The sequence below is a fragment of the Hermetia illucens genome, chromosome 6, assembly GCF_905115235.1.
Source record: "Hermetia illucens chromosome 6, iHerIll2.2.curated.20191125, whole genome shotgun sequence".
Lineage (NCBI taxonomy): Eukaryota > Metazoa > Arthropoda > Insecta > Diptera > Stratiomyidae > Hermetia > Hermetia illucens.
In genome coordinates, this window is record NC_051854.1 from 30839991 (window position 1) to 30852004 (window position 12014).

General features: G+C 40.6%; 1 protein-coding gene across 2 annotated transcripts in view; it reads left to right on the forward strand.

The window, feature by feature from the left end:
• Nucleotides 1-844: 844 nt before the first annotated feature.
• LOC119659340 (probable cytochrome P450 28d1) overlaps nt 845-12014 on the forward strand; it is a 31320-nt gene continuing 20150 nt past the window's right edge. For both annotated transcript variants that reach the window (XM_038067384.1, XM_038067383.1), the window contains exons 1-2: nt 845-1109; nt 1177-1315. In XM_038067384.1, the coding sequence (XP_037923312.1) occupies nt 916-1109; nt 1177-1315 (333 nt within the window). In that variant the 5' untranslated portion in view covers nt 845-915. The remainder of the gene's footprint in view (nt 1110-1176; nt 1316-12014) is intronic.

The following is a 12014-nucleotide window of genomic DNA, read 5'->3' on the forward strand; positions in this document are numbered from 1 at the left end:
TGTCTAATAGGATATGATGTTTAATTTAACCGTTGCATATATTTCTAGTGAGTTTTCTGTAGTTGGAATGGCTGCTTTGAAATTCAGCTGAGTTCATTCATAATGTTCAGATTTATTTCTGGCACGATATTTTCAAGTAATATGATATGATACTTTACTTTCGTTAGCTATTGCGCCGAAAAATAAGTTTTTAATTCACTATTATACACGTACGTCATACATATAGTTGGAAATCATGCAATTCATGCAATGAAACATATAGAAAATCGTAGAACTTTGGCGGATTTAATTGGTTGTATGCTTTAAAATATGTTTAGTGATCTTGTGGCGTGGCAGGATTCGAAATAAATTTCGAATGTTGTGAATACCAGCAGACAAATGACGTCACCGGCGCTCTCCACTCAGTTTAGACCTCGCCACAGGAGTGAAGAGAGGGTGCCATGAAGGGGTCAAATGTCATTTTTTAAAAAAACAGAATAATAACTAAACTTCTGTCTACTACTGCGACTCTTAATTGATTGTTGATTTTAAAGGTAGATTCGTTGAATTTAGCAAAATAATTAAATGATTAAATGATGAATGTGGTGTTGTCTGCAACAAATAAAATGTGATTTTTCCTGCGATTGGTGGATGTAATTGATAAAGAGTTATAAGCTCCCAAAATCCCTCCGATTAGAGGTCAGTACTGCCTAATTTCTATACACTTAGTACAGTACTGCTGAAAGCTTCCGAAAAAATTAGCAGAAGCGATTTCAGACTCCTCTTCTCGCGAATAGGTTATCTTTTGTTGATACTGCATTGTTAGATTGTAGTTACCATACAGAAGTGCGTAGCTTAATGAAGCTTTTTAACTAGACGGTAACAGGTTGGACGTGAAATCATTCAGTTTGGTTTGTCCGCGGGGATCAAACAACTATGGGTCCGATCGAATTAATTTTTATTGTAACTGCCCTTTTCGGATTTTTGATTTATGTATTTTTGGTGTATAACTTCAATTATTGGAAGAAACGTGGTGTCGATGGACCGAAACCCAGACCGCTTTTCGGGAACTTCCCTAGCATTCTTTCTCAATCGCGTCATTTAACTTACGATGTAGACGATATCTACCGGTAAAGGTGGCAGAGCATGTGATTGTGATTCTAAAATATCTAATCTCGTTACTTTTCTCGCATTTAGTGGATACAAATCGAAGGAACGATTTGTAGGTATTTTTGCTTTACGATCTCCCCAGCTTTTAGTGCTTGATCCGAAGCTGGCCCAAGAAATTCTAGTCTCCAACTTCAAAAGCTTCCACGATAATGAGTTTGGAAGAATGGTGAGCTATTTTAATTATTGTTATTATTGTTAATGACGTTATTAGTTGAAATGTTGTTTCTGGTGTTTATTCAAATTCTTTACTCGTTCAGGCAATGCAGGGGTCAGCAAGTTGACAATTTTTTTCACTTGAAAGATTTGCCTGAAGCAGAGTCTTACTAAAATCGATTCAATTTTGGTTTTTCTGATCGTCTACATTTTGATGGTTGTCTCTCTGCCAAACGTCCTTTCTAAGTAAATAGAAATCAAAACATTTGGTACTCCCTTTACAAAAGGTTTCTCCATTACATAAATGTGTATAATTTTCATCTTGGAATATATGTACATAGTTCTGATGGAACTTCGCCAAAAAAGTTTAGGATGCACCGTTTTAAAATTTGAATTTGTAATTTAATTATTATTTATACGAAGAGTAAAGAAAGCGTCGCTTCACCTCTATTTTGATTAGAACTATTATTCCCGTCGATTCTGATTCTATTGAATCTTTGGATATATACTACTATAGTGCCATGCAAAATTTTATATTTTTGGTTGTAATAATAAAGTATTCATCTTTGTTAACCAAATGGATGTAGATCTTGTTGTAATGAGTATAGAATAATACAAAACAAAACAAAATTATTTTTTTTTCAATGTATTATGGCAATGCAAACATTTTCAACAAAAAATTTTAAATTCAATTTTATTAAAAAATATAACAAAAAAAATATTGTTTTCTGTTTACTCATTGAATTGTTGTTCGTTTAAATTAGTTGGATAGATCTATCAGTCATTGATAATTCCAGATTTTTGAAAGTTTCATGATTTTCGACCATTAATCTTTCCGATGCTTTTTGAGAGTTAAACTTTTTTTTCTGAATTTTTAAAATGTTTGTCATCACCAAACAATATCGGAGATTGATTTTTAGACATTTCCGACTAAATCCAAGTCTGGACTTTTAACTAGCCAGATTAAGGTACCAAAAATACTTTTATTCATGTATTATCTATGGAAATACTAGGTTCTTGGTGCCCAAATTTTCAGACATGTCTTCGTTTTTCTTGCTATTAGCTCAATCAATTAGACGATGAACTATGATTTACCCATCAGATAGCAGGTATGACCAAACCATGACTAATTGTCCGCCGAGTTAGCGGGAATTCCAATTCATATCAAATTTTTCATTCATCTAAGGACATAGCTATCTATTATAGTTTGTCCCCACCAAATTTTTCTGATTTGAAAAAACAAGTCGGGAAACCGGAAGCTTGACGCTTCAGGTATAAAAGGTTTTGTGTTTCCCTATGTGAGAAGCATAACGTAGTTCTCCATTGGCTTATAGCATTGACCCGAGATATTTAAATCGCTCAGTTCTGGGCAGGTTACCGCCATTGCCAGAACTCAGCGATTTAAATATCTGGAGGGGCAGATTACTGCCATTGAAAGAACTGAGCGATTTAAATATCTCGAGTCAATGCTACCAGCCAATAAAGAACTGCGTAATGAAATGTTTCAAGCATTAACGCCACCTGGATGAAGTGACATTACGCAACTAGTGTTCTTTGTGATCGACGTATCAGCGTACGTCCCAAATCTAAAATTTACTGCAAAGTCGTCCGTCTGTCACTCTCTATAGTTTGAGTGTTGGCTATAAAGGACAATGAACGGCGTCTTGCGTTAAGGGGGACGAAAATGTTGCATTGCGCTGGTGGCGTGACACGTTTTGATCAAGTCTGAAATGAGAATATCCGCGATCGATGTGGGTTTGCATCGATCGTGGAAAAACTGCGAGAGAGGCGTTTTCGATGGTGTGGTCACGTAATTCACGCTAACGAGAATTCAACAATCAGTATTGGTCAGAACATCGAAAGCAATGGTAAGCAACCAAAAAGCCGGCCAAAAAATGGTGGCTTGATACGCTGGATGGGGATTTAAAGGTCTCGCGATTACATCCTGATCAGGCATTTGATAAAATAAAATGACGAAACCGATCACCACGCGCCAACCCCGCTTCTGAACTGAAGGCTGAAGAAACAGAAAAAGATGTGAGGAGCGATGAGTGCACGACAGCTCCGTGTAATATAGCTAAAAATTCCATTGCCCTCTATTTTCTAGAAAGCGATTTAAATAAATCATTTGATGGAAAGCCCTGTGTTGATAATGGTCAACCTCATACCCTTCACACTCTGAGTTTAATATTATTAGCAAATGCCAACAATTTAACCAACATCAAATATAAAAAAGGGCTAGGGAGAATTAGATTCTTCTTGAATGGAATTTTAATATTTTACTCGAATTTCAATTATTCTCGTTAATTATGACGTTAGCATCTTATTTGTATGGCTTAGGATGCTGTTAATTAGCACGAAATTGATAAATTTAGTACACCTAGGATGAACTTAAGGGGAGTTTTTTAGTCAATTTCCAAAAGTTGATAATATACTATTAGTAAATTTGTTTGAGCAGATACCGGAATGGGACATCTCTCGAAGATTAGATTTCACATAAGTGTTTTACACAAAACCGTAAAAAGGGCTGCAGATAAATAGATTCTTCATAAATGCGATTTTAATATTTCACGCGAATGCCAATTATTCTGGGTAATTATGACGTCAGCATCTGATTTGCATGGCTTTGGAAGCAGTAAATTCGCGCGAAATTGCTAAGTTTGAACTGCTATAACTTTGGCACTAATTGCCAGATTTCCACGAAATTTAGCACGTATATACAAAATATTGCTATGCTGGTACAAAATTGGGAGGTCCTAGGATGAATTTAAGGGGCGTTTTTCAGTAAATTTCTAAAAAGTAGTAATATACTATTAGTAAGTTTATTTGAGCAGATATCGGAATGGGACATATTTTGAGGCCTAGATTTCATCTAGGCGCACCATCCTGATTTTTTCCGGATTTTTAGGTTGGATAGTTCCCGAAAATGAGTCCTGTCTCACTTCAAGTGCGTACATTTTGATTCCTTACTCACACACTGTGCAATTTATGCCAAAACTAATGTCAGTTTCGGAAATTACAAATCGAGACCTTTCATTTGATACCATACACAACTATACCCGGTGACAAAAGTTTTTAATCCCCCCTTCGCATGTATGGGGAGCCCCCCTTTAAACTCCACCTTAATTTATGCCACTCACTGTATGCGTGGGATTTCATAGCTCCCATCTGTCCACCAAATTTCGTTCGGATCGGTTTAGCCGTTTTCGAGAAAAATGTGTGTGACAGACAGACAGACATTGAATCGATTTTAATAAGGTTTTGTTTTACACAAAACCTTAAAAACAGTGTTTTTCAGTAGACATGCAGCTGGACCACTTTTGCACTATCTCTGCTCTCTTTATTTAATGCTCTCCCGGCATGACGACAGGATTTTCTACTTTTTAAGATTTTGTGTAAAACAAAACTTTACCAAAATCGATTCACTGTCTGTCTGTCTGTTTTTCTGTCACACGCACTTTCCTATAAAATGGCTAAACAGATCCAAACGAAATTTGGTGAACATATGGGAACTATGGGATCCCATACATACAGTGAGTGCCAAAAATTTACGTGGAGTTTAAACGGGGACTCTCCATATATGTAAAGGGGATTGGGGATGTGGAGTATCGGTTCTCGATTGGTACTTTCTGAAACTGATATTCGTTTTGATGTAAATTGGAAAATGTGCGAATAAGGAGTCAACACTTAAAATGAGATAGGACTCATTTTCGGAAACTACCCAACCCGAATAGATTCCATTCCGAGCACCATCATTAACGGCGCAACAACCGGTATCCGGTCTAGGCCTGCCTTAATAAGGAACTCCAGACATTCCGGTTATGCGCAGAGGTCCACCAATTTGATATCCCTAAAAGATGTCTGGCGTCCTGGCTTACGCCATCGCTCCATCTTAAGCAGGGTCTGCCTCGTCTTCTTTTTTTACCATAGATATTGCCCTTATAGACTTTCCGGGTGGGATCATCCTCATCCATACGGATTAGTGACCCGCCCACCGTAACCTATTGAGCCGGATTTTATCCACAACCTGACGGTCATGGTATCGCTCATTGATTTTGTCATTGTGTAGGCTACGGAATCATCCATCCTCATGTAGGGGGCCAAAAATTCTTCGGAGGATTCTTCTCTCGAACGCGGCCAAGAGTTCGGAATTTTTCTTGCTAAAAACCCAAGTTTCCGAGGAATACATGAGGACTAGCAAGATCATTGTCTTGTACAGTAAGAGCTTTGACCCGCGGATTTCATCATCGACGCTGTTATCAGTTGTGATTTTCGACCCTAGATAGGAGAAATTATCAACGGTCTCAAAGTTGTATTTTCCTATCTTTATTTTTCCCGTTGACCAGTGCGGTTTGATGTTGTTGGTTGGTTGGTTTTCGGTGCTGACGTATATATTTTGTCTTGCCCTCATTGATGTGCAGCCCAAGATCTCGTGCCAATTGGCGCCAACTCGATCTGGATGAAGGCAGTTTTTACGTCTCTGGTCGTTCATCCCATGATGTCGATATCGTCAGCATAGGTCAGTAGTTGGGTGGACTTAAATAGGATCGTACTTCTTGCATTTACCTCAGCATCACGGATCACTTTCTCGAGGGCCAGGTTAAAGAGGATGCATGATAGGGCATCCCCTTGTCGTAGACCGTTGTTGATGTCGAATGGTCTTGAGAGTGATCCTGCTGCTTTTATCTGGCCTCGCACACTGGTTAGGGTCAGCCTAGTCAGTTTTATCAATTTCGTCGGGATACCGAATTCTCTCATGGCGGTGTATAGTTTTACCCTGGCCATGCTATCATAAACGGCTTTAAAGCCGATGAATAGATGGTGCAACTGTTGTCCATATTCCAACAGTTTTTCCATCGCTTGTCGCAGAGAGAAAATCTGATGTGTTGCTGATTTGCCTGGAGTGAAGCCTCTTTGGTATGGGCCAATGATGTTCTGGGCATATGGGGCTATCCGGCCTAGCAAGAGAGCGGAGAATATCTTACAGATGGTATTCAGGAACGTAATACCTCTATAATTGCTGCACTGTGTGATATCTCCCTTTTTATGTATGAGACAGATAATGCCTCGTTGCCAATCGTCAGGGATTGATTCGCTGTCCCATACCTTGAGCACAAGTTGATGAACCACTTGGTGTAATTGGTCGCCTCCATATTTAATCAATTCGGCTGTAATTCCATCGGCTCCTGGCGACTTATGATGTTTTAGCTGATGAATTGCACGGACGGTTTCTCCTAAACTTGGTGGTGGCAGTATTTGTCCGTCTTCTTCAGTGGGCGGGACCTCCAACTCGCCGATGTTCTGGTTGTTCAGTAGTTCATCAAAGTACTCAACCCATCGCTCCAATATGCCTACTCTGTCGGAAATCAGATTTCCTTCTTTGTCTCGGCAGGATGAGCATCGAGGTGTATAAGGCTTCATCCTGCTGACTTGTTGGTAAAACTTCTGCGCCTGGTGCGATTGCTCCCTGTACTTTTCGAGTTCATAGACTTGTTGGTTCTCTCAGGCTTCCTTTTTCCATCTGTGAAATCGCTTCTCCGCTCGATGGAGTTCTTTACAATTCTCTGCGCGTGCCCGCGTTCTTTGAGAATGCAACATTACTCGATATGCGGCATTCTTCCGTTCTGCTGTCCAACTGCTTACATTCATCGTCAAACCAGCCGTTCCGACTCCTTTTGCGGCTGGGGCCAAGTATTTTTGTGGCCGTATCAATGATAACGTTCTTCAGGTGGTTGTGAAGATCATTTGTTGATGCTTCATCTCCAGTACCTCTGCTGACTGCGGTTATTGTGGCATCTATTTCTGTCTTATAGGTGTCGCGGAGGATTGTGTTGTGGATGGCTTCAGTGTTAACTCTCACCTGATTGTCAGAAGGGATTCTGGGTGGTGTTGTTATTCGAGCTCGGAGCACCATGCCAACGAGATAGTGACCCGAGTCTATATTGCCCCCCTATGGCGGCGTTCGATCAACACGTGGTCAATTTGGTTGAGAGTGGTCCCGGCTGGAGAGGCCCACGTATGTTTGTGGACCGCTTTCCGCGCAAACCAGGTACTTCCAACAACCATTTCGTGTGACACTGCTAATTGAATAATCCGCAGTCCGTTGTCATTTGTTTTTTCGTGTAAGCTATGGGAGCCAACGTAACGCCTGAATACGGGCTCCTTCCCTACTTGGCTGTTAAAATCCTCAAGTATGATTTTGATATCATATCTGGGACAGGCTTCGAGGGTTCGTTCTACTGCCTCGTAGAAGGTATCCTTCTCCGACTCTGCAGTCTCCTCGTGCGTGAACGTTAATGAGGCTTATATTTCTAAACTTGCCTCGCAAGCGCAGAGTGCATAGCCTTTCGCTTATATTTTCAAAGTTGATAACAGCAGGTTTAATTTTTTGGCTGACTAAGAAACCTACTCCGAGCACATGGTTTACTGGATAGCCACTATAATATATGGTGTAGCGGCTCTTCTCCAGGAAACCGGTCACTGTCCAACGCATCTCCTGTAACTTTGTTACATCAGCCCTATATTGGGACAGGGTATCGGCTAGCTGCTCATCAGCTTCATCTTTGTACAGGGAGCGCACGTTCCATGAGAAAATGCGCAAATCGTTATTCCGTTGTCGTTGCCGGGTTCGTCGTTGTGTAATCCGTCCAGTCCGAGGCTCCTGTTGTGGCTTCGTAACAAGGTGCTTTTCGTGTAGGGTTATCAGCCCTACCCAACCCCTAACCTGGAGGACCAGTTGGTACAATCCCCATGAAACAGCCACAATCACAATCGAAAATTTACCGCAATGTCGTCCGTTCTGTCACCCTCTATGATTCTGAGGCCAACTAGTCAATGAACGGCGTCTTGCAGTAATGGAGACGAAGATGTTACTTTGGACTAGTGGCGCGGCACGTTTTAATCAGATCCGAAATGAGGATATCCGCGATCGTTATGGGGTTGCACCGATCTTGGAAAAATTGCGAGAGATGCGTCTTCGATGTTCACGCAATTCGTGCTAACGAGAATTCACTTGCCAAGATTGGTCTGAACATCGAAGTCGATGGTAAACGACCAAAAGACAGGCCGAAACAACGGTGGCTTGATACGCTGGACGGGATTTAAAAGCCTCGAGATTGCGTCTAGATCAGGCATTCAATAGAGCCAAACCGACCGAAACCGATCACGACGAGCCGACCCTGCTTGTGAAGGGGACGAAGGCTGAAGAAAAGAAGAAGGATGAAGAAATGTGCAAAAAGACCACTGATATAACAATGGCTTGATACGCCAGATAGTGATAGATAGAGCCTTCCGAGTCCACCCAGGCCAAGCCTATTACCATGAAAAATCGGTAATTCGATCTAGACGAATGAAAGCCGAACATGACTGAGGCCAAACAAATGGAAGAAAGGGTTTTAGAGCAATTGTCCAATAATTACAAGCTAGCAAGGATGATCTCGTGCATATTTATCGAGGTTAGCTTTTCAGTTTCTAATGATACTCCCTTTCTGTAATGTTTTAGCTTTCAGTAAACTGTCAGGAAAATAAAAAAATTAATCTATTATAAATTTGTTATATTATATATATTATAGGTTATTATTCTGTGAAATGCTGTACTTCTTGAATGAAGTAAGGGGAGTTTTCCGGTAAATTTCGAATATATAGAAATTTTAAATTTTTCGGTGGGGTAGTTTCTGAGAATGAGCCGTGTGTAATTAGGCTAAATATAAGACCTGCTACGTAAAGTATTACAACAACACAAAATTTACTATAAGTGGGGTTTAACAGTGTGTATTTGTTCACTAAATTTGATCTCAATGGTGTAACCGTTGCGAAAGCGCCCACCCCCGCAGGTCGAAATTAATGTGGTAACAGGGAAGAGACGCCACAAGAGTAACGTCTTGCTGTTGGGACGATGGATTGAAAACGAATTTGCGTTGGGTTGCGTTGAATAGAAACAAGTCGCTGGAGACAACTCCAAGCAACGTTTGCTTCCTTAGGGGCAACCATTCGAAGAACGTGTCCCAAGCAGAATGGCAATGCGCAAACAGTCCAACGCTTCCTAGATATGCAAATTGCTTGACGCCGATACTTTACCAATTAATGCAAGAACAGTCCGAAAAAGTTCGGTATCACTATGCTACTATCAATGTTATTCAGATATAAAAATTATTTGATGTTCTCGATGTTCCGCCATTAACGAAGGAAGAGTGCTTAGTAGAGCTGCCTGAGGATTCCTTGAAATTCGTTCACGACCTGCTAACATGGCAGCATAAAGAGTTATTCCGCACTCTTTATGGTGCCATGTTAGTAGGTCGTGAAAGAATTTCACGGACCGACTTTATGTCGCATTTGGAATTAGGATTATTATGTAGTGATTAGGAGTTCTTTGGAATTTCTATCAAGAAACCTGTTTCGCTCTTAAAAGTCTTTCAATTTTTAGGAAGCAGTTTCTCGCGAACCTGTCGCCCGCCACGGCGACGCCACCAGAAATTATTAGACGCATATGCGTTGACCCATCACACGACCGAGGCTAAGTTTTATTGTGATTTGTGACATCATTGTTTTGTATTTGAATTATGTTATTTTAGGGAATTCGTTTTGCGCCTCCAAGCGCTGCGAAACAACCGGAAACCCTAGCGAGGGGTAAATGGCACACCCTGAAAACCTTCCGGAGGATGGCATATTGGAAGAGTTAACTATGCCATCCGACAAAATGATCAGCGAGTACTCCATCGTGCAGGAAATTAAAGACCTTAGGCGGAAAAACAAACTGCTCGATACAGAGTCTGAATACGAGCGGGAACAAGTGGCGATGTTGACGAAAACCGTAAAAACGCTGGAATTAAAGTTGAGAGCAGCGCTGCCATCTTAATTTGCCAAGCAGGACCATTGGTGTCAACAGCATCAAGCAGCAAGATTCCAGTAAAAGCCCTTGCATTCACAGAGTATAATGTCAATGTATCCCAGGAAAATGGTTTTAAAGCGTCCTTAAAAACACAAGGGCTGATAAGACTCTAATCTTTGCGAAGTCAGTTGATGATCACGCCAAAATATTCACGCTCATTAGAGAGCAACCAGCATACCAGAGCCGCCATTCGAACAATTCCAACTCTGAGGACATTGTCAATGATTATCAGAGGCCTTCACGGGGAAACAGACCCTGAAGATAGCAGTCTGAACTAACCGCGAAGCACCCACAATTAAAACTATGCTCGGTTGCAAACTTTGTAACCAGGTTGGACAAGACTTTTAGCAGGGAGAACGCCACGTTTCCAATCAAATTTCGATCCAGATTTCCAAAACTTCGAGCATATTGCCCAAAATTACTTAATAGTGAATAGATGTGTAAAGTACATAAAGAGCCATTCGCGTTGGGAATGCCCAAGGTCCACGACAGAGGTCCCGCATTGGTACAACTGTGGTCAAACTGGACATCGAGCTAATTATCGCGGATGCTCAGGGTATAAAGAAATGCTAACTAGAAAAGAAGTTATCAAAATCAGGAAGACCAAAGAACTCTCACGAGTTAAGGAAACACAGGTATCACAACGTTTAATCAGCCCCGGCTCAAATAGCAGTTTCTAGAACCAAAACCTAACCTATCCATATTCCAGCTTCTACAGCTTTCAAACAGACAGTTGAAGTCCTTCCTTTAGCCTTACCAAATGAATCACGGTAATTCGCTGCCATTAAACTCATCTTGAATTTACGGACTTAAATGTCGTAGTTACCCTTATTTTTGGTAGCGGCTTCAATGGAAGACACATCTCTCTCTGATCACTTTGCAGTTCAACTCAAACTGTCGTTCTCCTCACAACTACAAAAACGAGCACTCACAACAATTAGATCCCTCGCCCATACCAACTGGGACAAATTTAAGTCAGTCTTAGCACCAATACTAAACTTGAAAAAAATTAACACGGCCCACAACCTGGCGGACAGAGAAATCGACGAGGCTATCATTTTGGCTACACTGTCACACGCAAAAATATAAATATATGCCGCACAAAATCATGTTACACCTGAAAGTCATACAGATTTGGAGCAGAAATCTTAAGCGAAACTTCCATAAATATGGAGATAACGTCAATGTTGAATACAAAGCATTAATTTCCCGGATAAACTGTCAAAGTACTCTAATCCGGGAAATGGTTGCAAAATTCCATAATAAAGAACTTACCCACAGGTTAGCAGATGTTAAAACGGGTCAAATCTGTTCCAGCACATAAATAGATTGGCGGGTCGAAATCAATCCTGCAACTTCGTTCTTATACCAAGAACAGGGAACCTATTTAGAGTGACGCAAGAAAGGCGCAAGTATTATGTCATTATTGATTCAACAGTCAAAGCCTTCATCTGTGAAAATACAGATAAATTGACAACCTTCTCTACTTTGAATCCGTCCAACAAACCATCTGGAACAATGAACTTTCTGAGCTTATGCCAACTCATGGGACTTACTAAAAGTCTCAATGGTAAAAATTCAACTAATAACCCCTAATCCCTAACTTCCTCATTAAAAATCTACACGAAACCTCAATGAAGTTCATTCTCGCAATCCTTAATAACTGCATCAATAATCGCTGTTAATTCTCATAAAAGGCAGTTACCACGAGCCACAAAACTTCAAGGCCCATCTCTCTATTATCTAACTTGAGGAAGCTTTTCGAGAAAGCTTCTACTGTAGAGTTGGTCCGACACTGCGATCGCAAAAGTATTATTGCTTATCG